Below are 18,215 nucleotides of genomic sequence, written 5' to 3'. Positions count from 1 at the left end.
GATAAATCATTCTTCCACATCACAGTTACTTAAATACTTCTAAGACATGTGGCATGTTCTCCCTGTGTCCTCTCTAGGTTAACCATCCTCAGAGTTCCTTCAACCAATGATCACATGGTGTTTACTTTAGGGTCTTTTAGCATCCTAGTTGCCTTTCTCTAGATACTAGACAGCTTACTGATGTGCTTCCTAAAGCATGTCCCCTGAAATGGTACACAATACCACAGAAGTCCCAGAGCAGGGGAGATGACAGCAGAACCTTCACCTGCTTATTCAGGGAAGCGATGCTTCAAGCAATGCAACCTGGCCTTTTCACCTTCATTTTCTCAGCAGTGATATCAAACTGATGACAGATACGGGACACGTAATGCCACTAGACCCTCACCTCTTTCTTAGACAAACTGCAATCTGGCAGTGTCTTCCCAACCAGTAACTAAAACTGATTTTTTAAACCCAAGTAACTTGGATGGATAACCCATAAAGCTGGTCTTTCAGCCCATGTATCTCTGATAGACACTGCTGATGGACAAGGAACCAGACCCAGAATTAGAGGGGGAAAGGGCTGACAAGAATGTCTTTTAGAAAACCACAGATTACTTTTAATCACCCCAGGCTTCTCCAAGAAACAAAAGGGCCACCTCTTCTTCATAATGAAAGTTGTCAGGTGATATCTTGGAATACTTCTATCTCGAAAAAGCTGCAAGGCATCTGAAAGGCCAAGTATGTCTCTTAACTAATTACTTTGACCCTCACTGTCCTCACTTGTAAATACAAGTATTGGACTAGATGCCTATCCCCAGCTTTAAAAGCAAGGCTTGACAATAAAGCCTGTGAAATGTAATCTTAGTGGGTTCAGTCTACCATTCTAGCCTGTCAGAGCCTTTGGAAATTCTAGTTGTCTTCCAGCCTGTTGGTCACGCCATCTGTGACTTTACCTGTATACAGACACTAAAGCACGGACCATCAGGAAATGCCATCGGAGATACCCTGCCAAGAGGACATCAAGCCATCGACGACCACCCTTTAGAGAGGGCCATAAAGCCACCTAACTGTACTATCAACTAACCCACAAGAAGGGCATGAGATTATGAAATCATTTGCCCAAATTTAAGTCAATGGAAAGCTGTGCTCAATAATATGCTTTAGTTGTTTTCTCAAAATTTCTTGAACCTCAAAACCTCCCCCCGGAGAATTATGGACCAGTCAGTGTTAACTAAAGTGAAAAGCTCAAGATAAGAGTAAAAATAGGGCAGCTAGATGGCGCAGTGGATAGAGCACCCGCCCTGGAGTCAGGAGTACCTGAGTTCAAATCCGGCCTCAGACACTTAACACTTACTAGCTGTGTGACCCTGGGCAAGTCACTTAACCCCAATTGCCTCACTAAAATCTCACTAAAAAAAAAAATACCAAAGTAAAACAAAACATTCTTTAAGGCATCGACCTAGTAGAGTTTCCTATCCTTCCTTCCCTACAAGCAACCTTGAAGGCTTGTGGTTTTATTCCTGCCCTCTTGTCCTCCCTCCCCTTCTCCCTCCCCTCATCCCCTCGTCCCCAGGGCAATGACTCAGTCTCTAATCCAAATCATCCCTTAAAAGGCACTACAGGGTGGCTAGGTAGCACAGCGGGTAGAGCACCAGACCTGCTTTCAAATTCAAGTCACTTCACCCTGAGTGCCACCCCAGACCCCACAAAAAGGCAGCATCTGCTGGTTCTGTGCAGCCATATGAAGGAAAAGAAGGGAAAGCGCTTCTGCCTAAGGAAAAGGGGTCTAAAAACCCACCTAGAGCCAGCACTCTCCCCACCAGGTTGACTCTGGTTAAAGACTCAGGCTAGGCTTCTCCATCTCCTACTGGAAAAGGCCGAGTCTATAAAAAGGGGGAAAGCAAGTGGTGGGAAATCAAAGCCAAGCAACTAGAAATGCAAGAATAAGGCTGAAAAAAAGCAAAAAGTCATGAGAGAACCTATGAGCAAAAACACTACTCACAAAAAGGAAAACAAAGGAGTTCATAAAGATGGAAAGAAGAGCTCCAAGGAAGGCCTGAACACTCTGAACAAAGATTAAAACACAAAAAACGATGAACTATAATGCTCCATCAGAGTTTGGGGACATTCCAGAGATTAGGGAGCAAGAAATCCAGAAGGCTTCAAACAAGAAATAAGGTTAAAAGACAGTTAGGAATGAAATAATATCAGATATAAGAACTTCTGACAGAAGGGGGGGGGGGAGAAGAGAACCCTTCACATCATTTGGGGGGAAATTGGAACTTAATGGGTAGAATGGACTTTTCACCGAAGAAATAAGATATGAAAGGTGCAAATGACAGATTTTAGACAGAAAAATCAAGAAGTGGAAGATAATTTGGCAAAAAGAGAAGAAGGCAATTATGTTAAAAGAGCACATTAATTCTACAGAAGTCAAAGCCACTTCCTTTGATAACAGGATATACTGATATAACTTCAAGATCTCCCAGACAAACATGATACATCAAAAAATTCGAATACAATATAGCAAGAAATATTACAAGTGAACTGCCCAGAATATTTGAATATAGACAAATTACTTTTTCAATTACCACCGGAGAGAAAAAAACACATTTATACTGGTTATACTGTACAATTTGAAAAATAACACTTTTTAAGCAGTCAAGAGAATAGTCTCAAGTAATCAAAGAGAACAGAATATAATAGTATATACTACAAAAAAACCACAGGATCTCAAGCTCAACCCAAGATAACATTTATTTTTAAACTGAGACAATAAAAAGGTGGCCCCTCAGCAACAAACACATTTGAGGCATTCCTACAAAAAAAGAAAGACAAAAGCAGAATATCTGACTTTCAAATTAAAGAAAGATCAATAAGTATAACTGTCAAGCCTAAGAAATGAAGTCAATTTCCTTATGTTTATATCCTATTGCTTAAACTGAGGTATAAAAGAATAATCAAAATCTAAAAAGCTAAAAATCTGAGGAGAATTTTAAAAATTGGGAGAGAAGAGGCGAACTCCTTGGATTCAAGTTAATAATACTCATACCCCCATGCCCAGTGTGCCTTTAATAAATCTTTAGTGAGAGATAAGACTAGGAAGAACAGAGTGGTGGTGGTGGTGGTGGTGGTGGTGGTGGTCCTTCATTCATAAGGAGGACGATGAAATCAGGGACATGCCGTAACTTGCAGTGAATTGAATGTAAGTGAATGAGGGCTGTGTGCGAGGTCATCAACCTCACTCTCTCCTACAGAGCCATCTGGGTCCACTATATAGCAGAACAACTAGAGATGGCTCCAGATGTTTGAGGCAATCAGGGTTACGTGACTTGCCCAGGGTCACACAGCTCGTAAATGTCAAGTGTTTCTTGCCTTCTCAATGACTCCAGGACCAGTGCTGTATCCACTGCACCACCTACCGAGATAAGTGAAAGGATAGATGGAGAGGTATCCCCACCAAATCCATAGGTGAACAATGAAAGGCTAATAATTTCTTTCATCTCTAATCAACACTGGGGCACCATTAAGAGACAGTGATAAAAGCAATATAGAGGAAGGACTGGGATGGGAGCTGGGGGTGGGAAGAATAGAAAGAAAAGTCTTGTCCTACAAGGGAAAAGAGAAGGGTGCCATCAAAGAATATTCCCATAAAGGTAGAGATGTATGTTTGTGCTAAGAGACAAGAATCTTATAGTGCATTCTACAGGGGTTGGCAGCATGGGAGAGGAATCTATAGATTTGAAGACCACCTTCCAAAAGGGGCTTCCCTGCCAATACCTGACCAACCACAGGAGAAGAGCTATGTGAGGCTAAAGGCAGCCAGCACCCAGAGTGGCAGAGCAGATAGAACCAGACATCGGATAACCTAGTATTGTAAGTCAAGAGTTGTCATGGTAAGAATGGTGAGCAACTCTCATCACATGATACTGTTTCCATTTGACACTGCATCCCCCATGAATTAACATTTATAAGAGTAAGGAAAGGGGGGGAAAGGGGTGAACAGAGTAAGAGCTACAATGACACAGAAATGGGATAGACAAAAATTAAAAATGTCTACTTCAGAAACTCTACCCTAACTAGGGCTATAAGAAATAAAGAACAAGTAAGCATATAGCACATGAAACAGAAAACAACTCAGAACAGATAAGAGAAGAGAAAAGAAAATAACCAAATAAAGGAAAACCTAATGAAAAAAAAAAAGAATTAAAATTTAAATAGAGGATGAATTTTTTTGGCTGCCAAACTTAAATGGAGAAAGGCAAAAGGGAAAAACCACATTTTTAAAAAGCAAGAAAATATAAGTTAACAACATAAGTAAATTAAAGGAACTTGGGACAGAGAAAGTAAATAGAGCTGGGGGCTTTGGAAATAGACAAGCGTCAAAGTAGCATAAGCAAAAATAGCGTCAGGGACAAAGTACTCACTTAAAAAAAAAATCAACATAAAAGAATTAACAGAGGAAAACACAAGCCTAACCATTAACGTGAATAGTTTTTAAACAATCTTTAAGAAATAGTAGCAAAATGAACTGATGCTGAGTGAGATGAGCAGAACCAGGAGAACATTGTACACAGTATTATCAACATTATGTGTTGATCAACTGTGATAGACTGGATTCTTCTCAGCAATACAATGGTACAAAATAGTTCCAAAGGACTCATGATGGAAAAGGCTCTCCAAATCCAGAAGAAAAAAGAACTGTGGAATATGAATGCTGATTGAACCATACTATTTCTTTTGTTTTTGGTGCTGTTGTTTTTCTTTTTTGAGGTTTTTCCTTTTTGCTCTGATTCTTCTCTTATGACTAATGCAGAAATATGTTTAATGTTATATATATAAAATACCTATATCAGATTACTTGCTGTCTTGGGGAGGGAGAAAAATTTGAAACTAGAAATCTTATAAAAACAAATGTTGAAAACTATCTCTATGTGTAACTGGAAAATAACAAAATACTTTTATAATTTTTTTTAAAAAAAGAAATAGTGGCAAAGCATATAAAAAACAAAACCCAATAAAGTAAATGTAAAACATAAAGACACATGACAGAAAGAAAATGACTGGAATCAAATTTTCTATGCGCAAGATAATTCCATAAAAGCTGAAGTTGTCACTGTACTATCAGATATAGCAAAAATAAAAATTCACAAAAACAAGAGAGCTAAGCAGGGAAACTACATGACTATGCCACAAGAAACCAGGATTATGCAAAGAATTCAGAGAAGTATGGGAAGATTTATCTGGATTGATGGAGAGTAAAGTAAGCAGAACCAGGAAAACTGCACATGATGACATGTTCATGAAAGAAAAACAAAAAGGACACTGAACACCATGTTATTTTAATGACCAACTGTGGCACCAAAGAAGAAATGGCAAAAAATGCACCTCCCTCCTTTTTGGGAAGGTGAGAAGTTACGGCTGTCAGACGAGATGCTGGCTGGTTTTGCCCAACTGCATTTTCCCCCTCTTTCTTCTTTCTTCTCTACTAAGGACAGCTCTCTAGCAAAGGGGATGGGGAAGAAGATAAGTGCAAATGAAAACGGTACAAAAACAAAAACAAAAGATCAATAAAACTTTTTTTTTTTAAAGGAAGGCAAAGAAGAGAAAATATATCTCTCTCCCTTCATTACATGAGTTAAGACTATGGGTATGGACTGTTGGCTCTATCGTAAAATACCATAAGTACAGTTTTGTTTTATTTAATTGATTTAAAAAAAAAAAACTTTACAAGGGACAATTCATTATGTAAAGGAAATAAGTGTGATATAAAAACAAAAGATAAAAATAAGACACTTTTTCAAAAGGAAAAGGAAGGAGAATGGTTTTAATGTTCAAATGTTTAATTGGGGGGGAGAGGGGCCATGAGGGTTAAGTGACTTGCCCAGGGTCACACAGCTCCTAAGTGCCAAGTGTCTGAGGCCGGATCTGAACTCTGGTCCTCCTGGATCCAGGGCTGGTGCTTTATCCACTATGCCACCTAGCTGCCCCCAAATGTTTAATTTTTTTTTAATTTGTAAATATTTCTATTAGAATGATTTATAAAACTTAAATCTAAGCGAAGTCCATCTGGATCTACCAGTTTAGTGTCCTGTCAAAGTAGGAATTCTGGTTATTCTGGCATGACCTGTTATTGATTAAGTTATGTTAACTATACAAAAAAATACATCTGTCAATTAATTTGGATTGTATGCCCTTTACTATATTTTATAACTGCAAATACTAACGCTAGTTTTTCCTTTATTTCTAAAATGTGTTTTACAGTCATCTTTATATAAATTCTGCATGTGTATTGTGTAGGTTAGTCTTTTGATAATGAATACAACGAATTACTCTTTTCAATAGTATTTTGCTATCACTTTGATTTTTAGTATTGATATGTAAAAAACTTAATGACTAGGAAATTGAATTTTTTTTCTGCTACTTTGCTAAAATTACCTCATTTTTTCTTGTTTTACCTAAGAATGATAAATAAACTGTCCTATCATCTGAAAAAAACAACTGTATATTCTTTGTATTCTTATTACTGTAGCTGATTTCAACCAAACCTACATGGATGAAGTGACTGCTCTGTGTTGGGCACTATGCTGAGTACTGGGGATGCATAAAGAAGCCAAAAGCAGCCCCGTCCAATAATAATGGTACAAGTAAGTGAGCTGCCGTGACTCACTCCTGTTCTTGTTGGGAGAGAGCCTCAGTGGCAATAGTGCTGCATTTAAACCCTAGCTCTGCCACTCACTATTTGTGTGGCTTGAGGCAAACCTCCCTGATCCTCTCTGGGTTTCAATTTTCCCTTGTCTTTCAAATGAGAAAACTGGACTCGATCACTTCCAAGGGTCCTTTCAGTGCCATACTTAAGAATCAATCCAAGGTTTGGTAAAACATTTGCTGAGACCACAAGAGACCCCGTGCATAATGTCACCCCCCCTTTCCAGAGAAGTTAAGTCACTTGCCCACACTCCCATTTGTACTGAGGACAAGATTTCAAACCAGGCCTCCCCCAAATGGATGACTCTGTAAACTCTACCACCGTGTCCCTTGAATGTCTCTTCCAGTCCCCCTGTTATCACCCCAGCCCAAGAATTTTCCTCAATGCTTTTCCTGCTTTCCTCAGACTACTTACCTTTCCCAAAACCCTTCTGTGGCTCCCCACTCCCTCTAAGATGCATTTCTGAACTGTCAGCCCGTCACCAAAGTCCACACATAACCAGGCCCCAATCTACCACACTTATTCCAACTCTATCTGCCATTACTTTGCCATACAACTCCCTCCAAGCTGCCATTCTCCTTAAAACACACACTCCACTTTCCCCCACTTTTCCCTTAAGAAAAATACTGTCAAAAAATAAAAATTCTGTCTTCATTCCTCACTCTGCCCCACAGTTTAGATCATGCTTTTAGATCCTATACCCCATTCTTCAGGGGCCAACTCAAGGTTGACATCATAGAAGGGAGCTTGAATCTCTGAATCTGTTTCCTCAGTTACAAATTAGACTGGTTTCTAAGGCCTTAAATTTCTATTTCAGAATTATGTAAAGTATCAAACACCTAAATTAGCAGTAGAGACAGAAGTTAGAAAGCTCAGAAATGGGACAGGATTCTGTGATGGAGTCACCAATATGTTTCACCTAATCCCCCTGAATGCATTAAGATGCAGAGTCAGCCTGTGGAAGAGAACTAAGGGAAAGGGCTTTGCTATCACACCATGAGTCTCCAAGGACACAACAGAAGGGGACATCAGGGAAAAGGGGCTACAATGCATAAGGAAGATAGCACTGAAAGAGCTAGCAGGGAAAATGGGTTTAGCTAAGGCTTTGCTCCTAAGAAGCAACATGCAACTCAGAATTAGAGGAAATCAGGAAAGAGAGTTGGGGCATCTGCTAGCCAACGGATAGGCGATGAGGCCCAGCAGGGGCAGTCCAGTCTCACGTAAGCAAAAAGGGCAGTCATAGTACCTGTATTCCTGGGGACTTCTCTCACTTAACACTAAGGAGCTGGCATTGGAGGGAGTGAGGCACTTGGACCAGGCAATACCTAGCGATTAGGCCTTTAGGGTTAAGATTGAACTCACACTTGGTGCCATCTCTGTCTCCTCACCCTATAATGCCCAATACAAGTCATATTCAGAACACGTGTATTGGGCTCCTATCAGGTCCAGACCAGCAAACACAAAACCTGGCTACGGGTTTAGCAAAGGCTGTGTCAGCAGCTGACTGTGTGACCCTGGGAAAGTCACTAAAGCCATCTATTTCACAACAATGGCTGGAGCACCAAGCACTGGGCTCAGGGCTAGGGATACAAAGACAAATATAGACAAGACTCTTCCCTCTCGACCAGGGAAAGGAGTCTCCTGGAGACAGCCAGATAAGCCAATAGAAAACATACACAAATCAAGTTTGGGGTCAGGGAGCAAAGCGGGAGAGGCCTGGCCTAGAGAAACACCATCCAGCTGAGCCAAGAAGCGCCTGGAGGATGCTGAGAGACAGAAGACCAGGTCCAAAAGAAGCCAAGGAGCAGTCCTGGGGGGCAGGGACAAAGGGGCTGGTCTGGGTGGTCTCTGACGTTTGAGGATTCTAGTTAGAAAGTACAAGGGAACCAAAGCGAGGAAGGGCTCCGAATGAAAGATTTTGGAGGTTTCAAGCTCTAAACAATGGAAGCCCTCCAAAAGTTTGGGAGTTTTCAATAATAATTTATTATCAACTTTCATAAATAGGAAAGAAAAGCTCTTTTCTTTAAATTTACAACTAGTTTTTTGGTTTCTCTGTCATACCGATCTGTATGATAACTTTGTACTTCACCCCGTGTCCCCTATCCCACTGAGAGCTTTGGAATGTCAGGCCGGTTATTAGGAACATTCCTCTGACAATGAAACTCTGACTTGAGAGTGCTTTCAAACAGGTATTTCTTCACTCACAATGACTCCCCCGCACTGTGAGCTCTGAACACCCTCCTCTTTTCTCAATCTTATTCTCAGCAGCTATAGTGTCACTAAAGAGGCTCTGGTGCGTAAAGACACACAAGTTCTACGGAAAGTAGTAAGGAGCCCAGCCTTGGGCTCTTGGTTCTGCAGGACCTGAGAACAGTCGTTTCTGCCGCTTATCACCCAGACCCAGGAAGAGCTACCCAGCAGAACTCCAGATCAATACCCATTTCCAGAAAGTTCCAGGTTTGGGAGCTATCATCGTTATTTAAAATTTTGAAGGTCAGTAAGACTAAGATATACGGTACTAATCATAAAACATCTGCTTTTATCCAGGACTTGCCGACATCAGCCTTTTTCTTCCCTAAAATGTGTTCAAACTGGTGACAAGATATAAAAACGCAGGTTCTAAGACTGAAGAGATGAAATGCACTGTTTGTGCCTCTTTAATTAGCTGGCACAAAGAATCCACTCAAGAGAACTAATCCGCTTAAGGAAATGCCCAGACGCCGCTTACAGATGACACGGTGCTGAACACATTGAGCTCCGAACACCACAAGCCTGCTCAGTGACATCCACAACTACTCAAACGGGACGGCAAATCACAGAGGAAAACCAAGCGGATGAAGAAGGCGTACAGCCCGGCTCGGGGCATGAAGCTGGCCAGGCAGCCCAGTGCCCCAGAGCTCAGCAGGAGGACAAGGGCAGACTGCGGTGCCTTGGGGAAACTCAGCAGGGCTTTCAATGACTGCAGGAAGCCCTACTGCAAAAAGGAACATCTTTTTAGACAAATAAAATCCTAAGGATGCTACAGATCACAGACCGCCATGATCCCAGAAGACTCAAAAGGACCTAAAGGGCAATAGAATGACGTAGTGTGAAGAGGATGCAGGATACTTCCAGATTTTGGCTTAGATGGGAAAAGGATAAAAGACCTCCTCTCTCAAGGCAATGTATAACCAGAAAAGAGAGCGGGCTAGGCCCACAGGAAAAGTGAAGGGGAGGAGACAAGACAGCATGGGGACTCTCTTGGTATCAATAAGATAGTAAGACAGCTCAAAGAAGGCTTTCTAGAACCTGGTACGAAAGATTCATGGCAGGACATGGATAAGAATGGCACACAATGAGAAGGCATGGATGGCTCGTGACCCACTGAAGTACTGAAGCATATTCAATTTCACTAAATTTCTAAATGAAGGGCTTTCTTTAGGTTAACAGGCTCTCATTTAACTGTTTACTACAAAAAGGTCAATTATCTCCCCCAAAATGTATTTCTAATCAAATAACAAGCTAGATCTGCAAGCTGGTGCTATCACTAAAGAAAGCGAGTATTCTAAATAAACATCACATACCTTTGTCCTTCTTAAAATCTAAAGCATCTTCTTTGTCTGTCACAATTTCCTTCATGTTGATAATACTCTGGTGGGTAAGCTGCCGAAGGATCTTAATCTCTCGGATGGCTGTGATGGGGAAGCCTTCCTTTTCATTATCTAGCCGGACTTTTTTTAAGGCCACCATTTCTCCTGTAACAAAATTAAACAAATCAAACTACATCACAACTGGGCAAGTCAGATGTCATTTTTCTCAATTTTAAATTTTAGTTCAATTTTTAATTCCTATTACCTAAAGCTCCCCCCACTATAAATGTCAAATATTTTCATTCAGCATACCCATATTTGTATTTATATGTAAATAAGACCCAGATTATTTATATCCAAGAAAACTACAGCCAAAATCCCAACTCTTAACTGGTGAATTTGGGGGGGAATAGAGGGTTAAGTGACTTGCCCAGAGCCACACAGCTAGTAAGCGTCAAGTGTCTGAGGCAGGATTTGAACTCAGGACCTCCTGAATCCAGGGTCGGTGCTTTATCCACTGCACCACCTAGCTGCCCCCTAACTGGTGACTTTTTAAAAACAACTAGTCTATATTCTCTTGCACCAATCTGAGAATGGAATCACTTTTTGACTGGTATTAAACAAGTAAGTGGAGGCACGTAGGATGTAAAGTAACTGTATGGTGTGACAAGAGAAAAAAGTAATAGTTAAGATCTTTTCTTTTTTATAGCTTGTCAAAAGGAAGCATTCGCAAAGCGAACTGTAGTCCTGTATCCTTTTGAGATATATATTTTTAAATTTGTATATTATATCACATATTTTATTATATAATAAAAATTTAGGTAAAACAATTGTAACCATGCACTTCTATAAGTTGTAACAAATACCGTTATAACAACAATTTCATTTAGAGTATAGTTGCTTCATGTATTTTATTTTAATCATCTTAAATCAATGTCATGCTTCCTTGACTACTAATGAATCCAGGGAATCATTATTAACATGAATTGTTATTAATTTAATTGTTGACCTTTCAGTGGTCATGGCCTAAGATGAGGGAACAGAACAGAATTTATACTTTCTTGTTCCCTCTTTCTTCTATCCATGTAACCTGCTCTTATCCTTTAATGCTCCAAACATTTCTTGCTAGCTTCTAAGTTCCCATCCACATTCCTAAAGGTTGCCTGCCAAACACCTAGCCTGCATCGGGCTAGACTGTATAAAGTTACTATGTAAATAAAATGTTTCTGCACATGGCATTAAGTACTCTCCTGAGCTGGACCACTGCCAACAATAGGAAAAGTACATTGCTGAACTTGCTACAATGAAATCGGCTACATAAAAAGAATTCTTTGTAAGCTTTTTTCCGAATCTTTCTCTATCAAACAATTGCTTATAAGTTTTTAAATAATAAAAGATACCCAAACAGACAAACAAAAAAACCCTGCCTTCATTAAGGCTAAATTAATTTTATGATTATGGCTAACAAAGGATATTTTTTTAAACATGTAAAATTCTCTTTAAAAACCAGAAGAAATCAGAATAAAAAACTTGATTCCATCAAGAATCACAATGTGGCAAAAGAAGCCTACATGATTATGACATAATTATTCTCTCTACATCCACCATATTCTCGAAAATTCCTAAAATTGTATATTTAGAAGATGAAACCAAGCCAAGCCCATGGCATAGCCCAACACCACCATATTCAATGAGCTCTTACCTGTATCTTTATCCCTGGCTTTGTACACTTGCCCATAGGTGCCTTCTCCAATAATTCCAATGATATCAAATTTATCCACGCAGCGCTTTCCCCAGTCAATATCCTTTTCTTTTATTTCACCATAGCGAGGCCCACATATTCTATTAAATATAGTTCTGAAGTTTATATGTAGTCAAGCAAGTCTAGTTTAAGTACTAATCACCAAAATAAAATCCATTCCTCCCTTTTAGCCCACCCCCACCCCCATCTTCACAATGACAATGGGGTTTTGGGTCTTATCACCCAGGCATTTGTTCATTCTGTGTATAAACCAAGAAAGAACAATATGGAAGAAACTCCATGAATGCGTTTCCAAAATGGCAGATCACTAAAGTCAAGGAAATCAACATTTGTGGGGAAAAAACCCAACTGATTCAGCCCTTCACTATTACATAAAAGGGCCCATTTTCCACTCATCAACCACATCTCTTTGCATTTTTAAATGTAAACTATTGGGCTCTAGGGACTAATATAGAGTTATGTCCAAAGGAATTTATATCAACAAATGCACATATCAGCACTCAGCTCTAAAATCAAGGAATCATACACAATTCTTTATTTCAACCAAATCCATTACCTACACTAAGATCAGATCTCAGGACCACAGATTTAGAGCAGGAAGAGACCTTAAAAACTGTCTGGTCCCACCCCTAATTTAAATATTAGGAAACGGAGCCCCAGAAAAGTCAAATGACTGAAAGACAGTCACACTAGGAATAAGTGGAAGAGGGGATGTGAACCCAGATTCTGAGACTCCCTAACTTTCCCCAACAAACTCTTTCTAGTACCCCCACAATGAGACACAGGAATATTTCAGAAAAAAAATTTATATTCTCTAAATGAAATGCTTAGTCTTAATAGCTACAACCATTCAAATAAAATAGTATCACCTATTAATACCCAAATAAGGAAGAATTTTATAACTATCCTGGCTCCCCAACCTATGCTAATAACCCAGTCCATGGTAGGGCTGAAGAGTATCTCACACTTTTCCAGTTAATCTACAGGGAATGTTTCACTCTTTTAGCTTACATCTAAGTAACAAATTCCCTTGGTGGAAAGCAAACCATGAGAAAAAGGCAGTATGTTTGAAGATGGTCAAATTAAGTTGCAAGAAGATTTCTTTCAGTTACTTATTGAAGCTACTAGGATAAAACTCAAACCTATTTTAAATTCCAGTTCTTGTTGGAAAGTGAGATACATGGGAGCTATCAAAGGCAAGAAAATAATTAAAAACTAAAAGCAAAGAAGTGTATCAGCTTTCCCACAATTCACTTTGTGTGGCATCTCAGAATTCACCAAACACCTTCCCTTGCCTCTAGGCTTTATTGTTTCTACTTTGTTTAGACTATCCTATATATAAAAGAGAATTATATTTACTAGAGCCACAGGAAATTCACAAGATAAAAAGATCACAGTATTTTAGAGTCAGAAAGCATCAATTCCAACCCAACAACGCTCCCAGCAAGTTACCCCTAGCCTTTCCTGGAAAGCCACTGAGGTTCCAGGAGCCCACTAAATCCAAAGGCAGCCCACTCCCCCTTTTGAGAACTCTAATTATGAGGACATTTTTCTATAATCAAATACCTTAGCAACTATCCCTCATTGCTCCTAGCTCTCTCCCTCCGAGCAAACAAGTCCAATACCTCTTCCAGGTGAAGCAATTCATATACTTGTTGGATTTTTTTTTATTGAAACTGACAGATTACACCAAGTAATGATGAAGATAGTTTAGTTTTAATTTTTGCAATACACTGAAAATTGCATTTAAAAAGTTAGGCTACTAATAGAAAAGGTCTAGGGTTCTTGTGGAGGGTTGGGTTTTGGGGTTAGTTTTCCAATTTTGAAATTCGATTTCAGGTTTCAGGTTTTCCAGATAAAGCAGAAATATTTGAGGCAAGTTTGAACAGCAGGCAGAAAGCAAGACTCAGGGCCGGGCAGCACGTACTTGGGCCTTCTCTTACTGTGCACAGGGGCAGAGGCTTTCCTCTCCTCGGGGCTCGTGGAGACGTCATCCCCTCCTGGGAGCTCAGGGGGTAGAGGCAGGTCCGCAAGCAGACAACGCAGCTTCTTCTCCACTTCTTTTTTTACCGCCTTCACTGAAATGTTCCCTCGCAAACTAGAAAAGAAAGGTCATCAGGTGAATGACACACTCACACTCATTTGCCTTGGCCAGTGCCATCTAGGGAAGACTCCCCCACTTCCCACTACTGACCTTTCACGGCACTGATGACACCCCCCTACATGGGCCCCAAACTCACTCCAAGTAAAAAGGAAAGGGAGTTGCCACCAAGCTACTGAAGTTCATGAGTCCTACAGTACAGCATTCCGGTTTAAAATGTACAATCTTTAAAAAGTGACTAATGTATGGTAATACTGTCACATTTTCCTTCACTCTGTCCATACTAAACACATTTTTTTTCATTAAAACTAAAACAGTCATAACCAAACAAGATAAAAGTCATTAATTTTTAAATTAATGTGTTTTGTTCATGGAACTCTTACTAACTGACAAAGTGGTTTTTGAAGCAGTAAGAACATTTCTCAGGTTATCACTGATACCTCAATATGTGACGGGGCATTGTTTTCATTTCTCAGTCTCGATGTGCTAATTAATATGCAACATCTCTTCCTAGCAGATACTACCTCCTCCCGCGGGATTTCATTGTGTAATCCAAGCTTCAGCAAGCTAAAAGTTCTTAAATTTGTCTGAAAGTCAAATCAAATGTGTTAGAGAATTTTCAGAAAGGGAATCAAATTATCAATCTTATGGAGGATCCTAAAAAACAGTTACAATTGTCTATTCTAGATGAAGCCATGCTCAGAAATAGTATGAAGAATGTTTCCAGAAATATATCTTGCATGACCTTCACATCTATAATTAATACAACTATTGCCTGCCTTCTCAATGGGTGGGAGAAAGACTGGAGGGAGAGAATTTGGAACTCATTTTTTTTTTTAAAAATCACTGCCAAAAATAAATAATAAATTGGGGGGGGGGGGAGAATGTTTTTAGACTCAGCAGTAAAGAAATCACACCTTCCCCATAGCAATATGTTATCCAAAACATTCAGTTTCTGCAAGAGTGAACACTTTCTCAAACATGCTCATAGAATTATTGAATTTCTATGCTGGAAGGACTTTCAGAGGCAAATGAGTCCAATTCAGAACTGAATAAGAGTTCCTAGTCCAGCCCAGCACATGGCCAGCACAAGGCTCGGCTCCAAGGCCTCTGTTCCTAGCTCTCTGAGGCTAAGCAGAATGAATCTAACCCTACTTCTACACAAGCGCGTGTCCAAACTGCGAGCAGCCCCTCTCGTCCTGAGTCGTGTGTTCCAGGCTAAAGAGCAGCAGTTCCTTCAAATACTCCTCATATGGAATGACCTCAATCAAGGCCCTTCACAGTCTGGGTCTCCCACCTCACCTGTTCAATATCCTTTCTAAAAAGTGATGCCCAGAACTGAGCACAACACTCCAGATGTCATTAGAGCAGGTGCTGGACACTGGGTCATCCTTAACACACCCTCAGACTACGTGTGTGCGCGCACGCGCATGCACACATCTATGGGGGGGACGACTTATTTGACTACAACATCACACTATTAATTAACATTGGCTTTGGAGTCCATTAAAACCCAAAGCACGACCTGGTCAGTCACTTGTGCCTTGCCCATCTTGTATCTGTACAAGTGATTTTTAGGGCCCAAGTAGGAGATTTTAGACTCAACTCTTCATAAATCTCATCTCATCAAACTGTGTCCAACAATCCCATTTTTTCAAGATGACCTTTTTGGATCCTAACTCAATCACTCAATCACGCCTAGCTCTGTTGCCATCTGCCAATTTGACAAGTGTGCCATCCATTTCTTTATCCAGACCTAAATACAGCCAGCTCAAGAGCACAAGGCCAAGTAAGGATTCCTGGGATACTCCTCTCTTGGTATCGCAATCCAAGCTGATAGAGAACAATCCATTAGTACAATCTCTGCTGACTAGTTCTAAATCTGGCTAATTCTATACTACCATTTGGTTCACATCCCTCCATCTTTTGTACAACAATAATAAATGGCATTTCAACCCACTACCATCCCCCAGGGAAGTCCACCAAGCTGCAGTAGTAGCAAGGCACCCTAAGGAGGGACAGGAGGAGAGTGGCCCGTTCCAAATGAGTCAAACCGCTCCTAACACCCTGACTGCCACTTTCCCCCAAAACCCAGATGGAGACCACCCCCAATTCACCCAGGAGCTGCAGCCTCTGCCTTCTCAACAATCGCAGCTACAACCAAGTTCTTCTCACCAAAGTCCTTAGCACTATCAGATGGTTCAATGTCAGAAACAAATATGGTTTCATCAGTAGAAATGACACCAATGAAGAGACCTCACCATCTGCTTGGTCGCTCATTCTAAGGATCATAAAGACTCTCCATGTGATTTACTTCAAGCTGAAATTTCTATTCTGTGCTATCTCCTCCTCCTAGAAAATGAGCTGGAAAGCAGGGCTATCTTAGCTTTTCTAGCTGTAGCCCCAGCACTTATTAGCACAGTGTGTAGCACAGGAAGTAGGCACAAATAGTGGCACACGGCATAGAGCAGCAAAACTGGAATCAGGAAGACCTGGATTCAAATCTGGCCTCAGAAACTTGCTAGCCATGTGACCTTGGATAAGTCACAACCTCTGACTCCCTCAGTTTCCTCATCTATACAATGAGGATAATAGTATCTACTTCCTAGAGTCCCTATGAGGATCAAATGAGATACCATTTGTACAGCACTTAGCACGGTGCCTAATACATAGCAGGTGCTACAGAAATGTTCAATTTATTCGCTCCCCACTTAATAATTGTTTTTTTTTTTCATTCTTTGGCTAAAAATTATTTCAGCTTCCTTCATTTACAGAATCCCTTTATGTCAGTATAAGACTCTAACTGGTTATGAAAAAAGAGGTTTGAAACCGACTAAAATTGGAAGCAGCTTAAAATGTCTACACAACAAAAACATTTCAATGTGTTCAAGTGTATGCTGAAAGAAATAAAAAAGTGCTCGATTACAAATCCATTTCAAGTGCATCCTCACGGAACAGACATGGAGGAACCTGGGTCTGTGCAGCTTTGCCTGTAACCAGAGAACAAATACATGTTCCTCACTGAAAGGGTGATAAGAAAAAAGCCCAAGCTGTCACGAGACGGGATTTCTCCATTTCTGATGATACCACCAACTCCCACCACACAGATAATCAATCCAAAGCAGATTTGGCCTGGGGCTGGGGCTGGGGAATCCTTTTAAGGAAAATAAATATTTTCGGTCATGGAAAAATTGGTCAAAGCACCACTTCTGAGGCATAAGAAAACATTTATTAAAATGCTATGGGAGGGGCAGCTAGGTGGCGCAGTGGATAGAGCACCAGCCCTGGATTCAGGAGGACCTGAGTTCAAATCCGGCCTCAGACACTTAACACTTGCTAGCTGTGTGACCCTGGGCAAGTCACTTAACCCCAATTGCCTCACACCAAAAAAAAAAAAAAAAAAAGAGCTATGGGGCTGGGGGTGGCTAGGTGACGCAGTGGATAAAGCACCGGCCCTGGATTCAGGAGTACCTGAGTTCAAATGCGGCCTCAGACACTTGACACTTACTAGCTGTGTGACCCTGAGCAAGTCACTTAACCCCAATTACCTCACCAAAAAAATAATAATAAAAAAAAGTAATGCTATGGGGGACAGCTAGGTGGCACAGTGGATAAAACACCAGCCCTGGATTCAAGAGGACCTGAGTTCAAATGCAACCTCAGACACTTGACACTTACTAGCTCTGTTACCCTGGGCAAGTCACTTAATCCTCATTGCCCCACAGAGAGAGAGAGAGAGAGAGACAGAGAGAGAGAGAGAGAGAGAGAGAGAGAGAGAGAGAGAGAGAGAGAAAATGACTGATATAAAAAGCAAAAGGCATCAATAAAACTATTTTTAATGGAAAAAAAAAAGTCAGCCTGAAGCAGTCCCCTCCCTGTTTCTCCAAGGCAGCATTTATAACTCCAAGGAAAGACCAGAACCCACCCATTATCTCGCTGGCTCCTCAAATGATCCTGTGTCAGGTAGGAGGAATAGTCCCATTTTACAGGTGAGGTTGTCTAGGCTAAGAAGACAAGTGACTTACTAAGGCCCAGAAAGCGAAGAAGAGATGAAGACACTAAATTCCAGTCCAATGATTTGTCCATTATATT

General features: G+C 40.5%; 1 protein-coding gene across 1 annotated transcript in view; it reads right to left on the bottom strand.

The window, feature by feature from the left end:
• The window catches only part of CDK13 (cyclin dependent kinase 13), a 120,803-nt gene that overhangs the window by 69,349 nt on the left and 33,239 nt on the right, over nt 1-18,215 (bottom strand). Inside the window, exons 4-6 of the mRNA XM_043978662.1 lie at nt 13,950-14,120; nt 11,963-12,102; nt 10,255-10,425 (exon numbers count right to left, since the gene is read on the bottom strand). Of these exons, the coding sequence (XP_043834597.1) occupies nt 10,255-10,425; nt 11,963-12,102; nt 13,950-14,120 (482 nt within the window). The remainder of the gene's footprint in view (nt 1-10,254; nt 10,426-11,962; nt 12,103-13,949; nt 14,121-18,215) is intronic.

Source organism: Dromiciops gliroides, chromosome 1 (genome assembly GCF_019393635.1).
Source record: "Dromiciops gliroides isolate mDroGli1 chromosome 1, mDroGli1.pri, whole genome shotgun sequence".
NCBI classification, from domain to species: domain Eukaryota; kingdom Metazoa; phylum Chordata; class Mammalia; order Microbiotheria; family Microbiotheriidae; genus Dromiciops; species Dromiciops gliroides.
The sequence above is the reverse complement of the archived record's forward strand: the minus strand, read 5'-3'. Positions and strand labels throughout refer to the sequence as shown.